The sequence below is a fragment of the Malus domestica genome, chromosome 10 (genome assembly GCF_042453785.1).
Source record: "Malus domestica chromosome 10, GDT2T_hap1".
NCBI lineage: Eukaryota > Viridiplantae > Streptophyta > Magnoliopsida > Rosales > Rosaceae > Malus > Malus domestica.
Genome location: NC_091670.1, coordinates 36,173,671 through 36,179,064, shown reverse-complemented (window position 1 = coordinate 36,179,064; position 5,394 = coordinate 36,173,671). Strand labels below are relative to the sequence as shown.

Here is a 5,394-nt window from a genome sequence, read left to right as displayed (position 1 = left end):
GAAGGTTTACACTTTTGATATTACCAAGGCTGACGCAATTTTTGACCAACTGTTGTCCGCAAGAATTATCAAGCTTTGGCCTGGTCACAACATTCCTAAAGCCGAAGAGCTTAAAGGAAAGGTGTATTGCAAATATCACAATTCGAGCAAACATACGACAAACAATTGTGTCGTATTTCGCGACAACGTCCAAAGCTGGATTGATAATGGTAAACTGAAATTTCCTGAGAAGAAGATGGGTATTGACGTTGATCCGTTCCCCACGGCAACCGTGAATATGGTCGATGCGTGCCTCCCTAAGGACAAAGGGAAAGGGAAGGCCGAAGTCGTTACGACGCAATGTTTTCGGACTCAGAGTTCTCGGCCACGCTTCATGGCCGATTTCCGTTTAAACGCACCACCTACGGCTTTAACAGGACCCGCTGTTGTCAAACCTATGATGGATTATACCACCGATGAAGACAGCGGGACGGTGGTTTTGTGCAGGAAATGTAGAACAAAGGTCGAGAGTGAGTCAGAGGAGAAGCCCCCTTCACGTGGGACGGAACGACCCGTGGCCGCAACCCGGCGGACTGTTGCCAAGATAGGCCAACATCAAGGGGTTTTTGACAGGCTTGGTCCTAAAGTACGGATGGAAGAGATACCCCCGGTTCGGAGGCGCCTCGATTTTGATGATTCGTTCTATGACGATGATTACTACAAACGAAATTCTAGCAGCACAGAATCATCGCGGAGCCAGAAAACCTTCAAACCTCCTGAACCTAAAGATCAACGGTGGTATACATATCATTCTTCGAGGGGAGTTTACACGGCACTGTCCAAATCCCAAAAACGTAGGCACCAAAGGATAGATTGCATGGCTCGCCGACGGGCAACCCATGAAACTTCGGGCCCTAAATGGCGGCCGAAAGACACAATTGCTCCCGATGATGAGCGACCAAGTCCCTCTATCATGACAGAGTTGGTTCAAGGGAAACGGTTGGTCGACCGAGATGTTGAAACTACGTTCGAGGAGGCTGATAAACGGATCAAACTTCTTCTTCGGCCAGGGGAGATGAAGGCACGACTCGAGTTTTTCCGACAAGAGGCCGAAAGCAAGTTCGCACCGCCAGCTATACAAGAACCTTTGATCAAAATTCGACGGAATTTGCATCCACCATTTCTTGGGGAGGCCTTGGAATATATGCGAGAATTTCATAAGAAGCATTCGGCCAACGATCTGTATGGTTTGCCGAAGGCATGCCAGGACACTATTGATCTGGTCCTGACTTGTCCGGATGCCGAGCGAGTCATCCAAAAGACCTCAGATCCAGGACTGAAAGCAAGGTTCCAGCATATCCGAGAAGCTCGGGTCCTTGGATTTGAAGTTGACCCGTGCACCGATATCGGTGCAGCTGACCTCCCTTTCTCGATGGAGGACCTTCAGTATTTACGATATCACTTCGAGGTATTTTCGGCTGTTTCTCTCTTCGGCCTTACGGCCGATGAAGTTGCACGTGTCGCACGTCTAGATGCTTATCTCGACATCAGGGATGCCCGGCTTCACTATCAAGAGCAGGTTCAGGCTTTGGCCCCAAGAGCACTGGCAATTTCGACCCTGCCTGAAGCGGTCGCACAGGACCAACGACTCGCTGATGCAGCACCGCCGCATGAAGCCATCACAGAGGAAACAGAGGAGTCTTGTTGTCCAACTTTGACAGCAACGGAATCGTTCGTTGCCGACCAACCGAGCAAGGAGGGTATTGACCCAATGGGCCCATCAGTCCTGGAGAATATGGAAATCAGTATGGTCCATGTGTTACCTGCCGATTTTCAATCACGCACGGCTCAACCAAATTTCCTCGATGGAGATGTGGTTGCCAAAGAACCCGGCCATATTGATTTTGTATCGGTTGCTGAAGGAGAGTCAGCAACAAAAGATGATGGTTTAAAGGCTGCCTTGGCCGAATTGTTCCCTCGTTCATCATCGGCCAAGCTTCACCATTTAAAGCCATTGTATGTGACGGCTCACATTGAGGGGTATCCAGTTTCTAAAGTTTTTGTCGACTGTGGGGCTACCGTCAATATCATGCCTTTGAACATCATGAAGGCCTTACGCCGTTCGAATGACGAGCTTATTCCGTCAGGAATCACAATGAGTAGTTTCGTCGGCGACAAATCCCAAACCAAAGGGGTACTTCCGTTAACCGTCAATATCGTTGGTCGCACCCACATGACCGCCTTTTTCGTGGTTGATTCCAAAACCGAGTATAATGCACTGCTCGGCCGAGATTGGATCCATCAAACCAGCTGTATTCCTTCTTCGTTGTATCAAGTGCTTGTCTTTTGGGACGGCAAATCGGTCACTGTTCATCCGGCCGATAGCCAACCCTTCGAAGCTAACATGGTCCAAGCCCGGTATTATGATGACCACGTCGGCTATATTACATTGCAAGGTTTCAATGAAGACGGACGGCCGACTCAGATTTCGGTTCAGAAAGCTATCGAGGTTGGCGCCGAGACTGTCCACCAGGATTCGGCGAGACTCGGATTGGCCAATTTCCTCCCCGAGTCTGATGTCTGACACAGACCAGGACAAACGTAGGGCCGCGGTTTCATCTACGATGGAACGACTGCTGGCCCATTGGTATACTATATCTCGGCAACCGAATTCAGGCGTGAACCTCGTCGAATTCCTTGCCGAAGAGGATCCTGGTCCTGCCCTATCTTTTGATCAAGTTCGAGCGGCCCCGGCCGAGCTTGAAGATTATCGGCCCCAAGTTAAGGACCCCCTAGAAGAAATTAATGTTGGGACGGCCGGTGACCCACGGCCTGTGTTTGTTAGCGCTTTACTTCCTCAGCAAATGAAAGACGAGTTGCGGGCCTTGCTTACGGAATTCAAAGATTGTTTTGCTTGGAGTTATCATGAAATACCCGGCTTAGATCGTGCTCTGGTCGAGCATGAATTACGTATTAAGCCCGGATTCAAGCCTTTCCGTCAGCCTCCTCGTCGATTCTCGACCGAAGTACAACTCAGTGTCAAGGACGAACTAGTTCGGCTCTTGAAAGCTGGATTCATCCGGACAGCTCGATATGTCGAATGGTTGGCGAATATTGTTCCTGTATTAAAGAAAAGTGGTGCACTGCGCATCTGCACCGATTTTCGAAATCTGAATCTGGCAACGCCCAAAGATGAATATACAATGCCGATTTCAGATCTGTTAATCGATGCCGCGGCGAATCATGCGATCTTATCCTTTATGGATGGACATGCCGGGTACAACCAGATATTTATTGCCGAAGCCGATGTGCACAAAACTGCTTTCCGTTGCCCGGGGGCACTCGGCACTTACGAATGGGTTGTCATGCCATTTGGCCTCAAGAATGCCGGCGCCACGTACCAACGGGCAATGAACACCATCTTCCATGATTTGATTGGTACCATCGTCGAAGTTTATATCGACGATGTTGTCGTCAAATCTAAACGCCGACAGACACATCTGGACGATCTCCGACAGGCGTTCCTCCGCATGCGTCAGCACAACCTCAAGATGAATCCTGCCAAGTGTGCCTTCGGTGTATCGGCCGGAAATTTTCTTGGTTTCCTCGTACATCATCGTGGGATTGAAGTCGATGAGAATAAGGCACGCGCAATCATCACTGCCCCACCCCCAACAACAAAGAAACAATTACAGTCCTTACTCGGCCAGATCAATTTTTTACGTCGATTTATTGCTAATTCGGCAGGTAAAATGAAAGCATTTTCCACACTTTTGAAACTCAAGGACTTAGATAAGTTCGTATGGAATGAGGAGCATCAGGCGGCGTTTACGCAGATCAAGGTTTCTCTTACAAACCCACATGTCCTGGTCCCTCCTTAACGCGGCAAGCCTCTCAAGCTATACATTTCGGCGGCCGAAGAGTCCATCGGTTGCCTCCTTGCGCAAGACAACGATGTCGGACGGGAACAGGCTATCTTCTACCTCAGCTGTAATCTGAGTCATCCGAAAATCAATTATTCCGCCGTTGAGAAGCTTTGTCTCGCCGTGTTCTTCGCTGCATCCAAGCTTCGGTATTACATGCTCCCGACGGTCACACAAGTTATTGCCCAGACCGACGTTCTCCGGTACATGCTTACCCGGCCAATTGTGAAGGGCCGAATTGGGAAATGGACGATGGCGTTGTCCGAGTTCAGTTTGCAATATGTGCCGCAAAAAGCTGTGAAAGGACAGGCGTTGGCCGATTTCCTTGCCCAGCACCCTTCGCCTTACGGTTTCGGGAGTGCTGACGTCGAAATCGGCATGGTGGTGACCCGCGACAATTATTGGACGATGTATTTCGATGGTTCTAGTACTTCGTCCTTGGCCGGCGCAGGCATCGTCATTCAATCTCCTCACAACGATCGTTGGTATTTTTCGCTCAAATTGGATTTCGACTGCACCAATAATCAGGCCGAATACGAGGCGCTGGTCATTGGTCTGGGCCTCCTTCTTGACCTACATGCCACTCGTGTCCTCGTCCTCGGGGATTCTGAACTAGTGATTAACCAAATTAATGGGTCTTTTCGCTACATGAGTTGTACTCTGGCGCCGTACCACATGGTCGCCAGCTATTTGGCCGAGTCTTTTGACGGTATTACATTCGAGCATGTTTCCCGGGTTCATAATACCGACGCAGACGAGTTGGCTCAAATCACCTCCGGTGCACAACTCCTGGGGGGCAAGCTAGGCCGGGAGATACCAATATTACGACAATTATACCCGGCCTTGGTTGATCAGCAAATCTTCCGTCGAGACAATGTGATACGCACCAGGGTCATGTCCCTGCCGTCGTTGTTAGATCGGCAGGACTCTATAGAAATTTGCACGGTCGAGGCAGTACCAGATGATTGGAGAAAGCCCATTATGCAGTACCTTGACAATCCTAACGGAAAACATAGTCGCAGGACATGGGTTCACGCCACGAACTATGTCACGTACCAGAACGAGTTGTACCGAAAGGGCGAAGATGGTTTGTTATTGCTATGCCTCGGCCCCCAAGAGAGTGCTCGGGCGATTGCAGAGGTTCATGAAGGGGTATGCGGGGCTCACCAGTCGGGACGAAAAATGCGATGGCTACTCCGACGACATGGCTATTTTTGGCCGAGAATACTGAAAGATTGTATCGAGTTTGCACGAGGATGCGTGCAATGCCAAATCCATGGGCCTATACAAAGGGTCCCGGCCGAATCACTACATTCGGTCATTAAGCCGTGGCCGTTTAGAGGATGGGCCATGGATGTAATCGGCAAAATCATGCCGACTTCCGGAGCTGCTAAGCATGCATGGATAATAGTCGCAACTGATTACTTCACTAAGTGGGTCGAAGCAAAATCATATGCCGAGTTAACATCCAAAGAAGTTTGCGATTTCGTGG

The 5,394-nt window shown here is 49.7% G+C and overlaps 1 protein-coding gene across 1 annotated transcript; it reads left to right on the top strand.

Annotated features, from left to right (window-relative positions):
* Window positions 1-2,603: 2,603 nt before the first annotated feature.
* On the top strand, window positions 2,604-4,867 carry LOC139188699 (uncharacterized). The gene is made up of 4 exons (XM_070806380.1): window positions 2,604-3,117; window positions 3,727-3,848; window positions 3,951-4,698; window positions 4,758-4,867. Exons 1-4 carry the CDS (start codon window positions 2,604-2,606, stop codon window positions 4,865-4,867), a joined length of 1,494 nt encoding a protein of 497 aa, XP_070662481.1.
* The last annotated feature ends 527 nt before the right edge of the window (window positions 4,868-5,394 follow it).

Excerpts from the sequence above, each read along its gene's own strand:
- LOC139188699 (XM_070806380.1), top strand. The coding sequence starts at position 2,604 with ATGGAACGACTGCTGGCCCATTGGTATACTATATCTCGGCAACCGAAT. Across the intron at positions 3,849-3,950 it reads TTACAAACCCACATGTCCTG|GCTATCTTCTACCTCAGCTG; the intron begins GTCCCTCCTTAA and ends GGACGGGAACAG. Across the intron at positions 4,699-4,757 it reads CGGTGCACAACTCCTGGGGG|CAAATCTTCCGTCGAGACAA; the intron begins GCAAGCTAGGCC and ends TTGGTTGATCAG.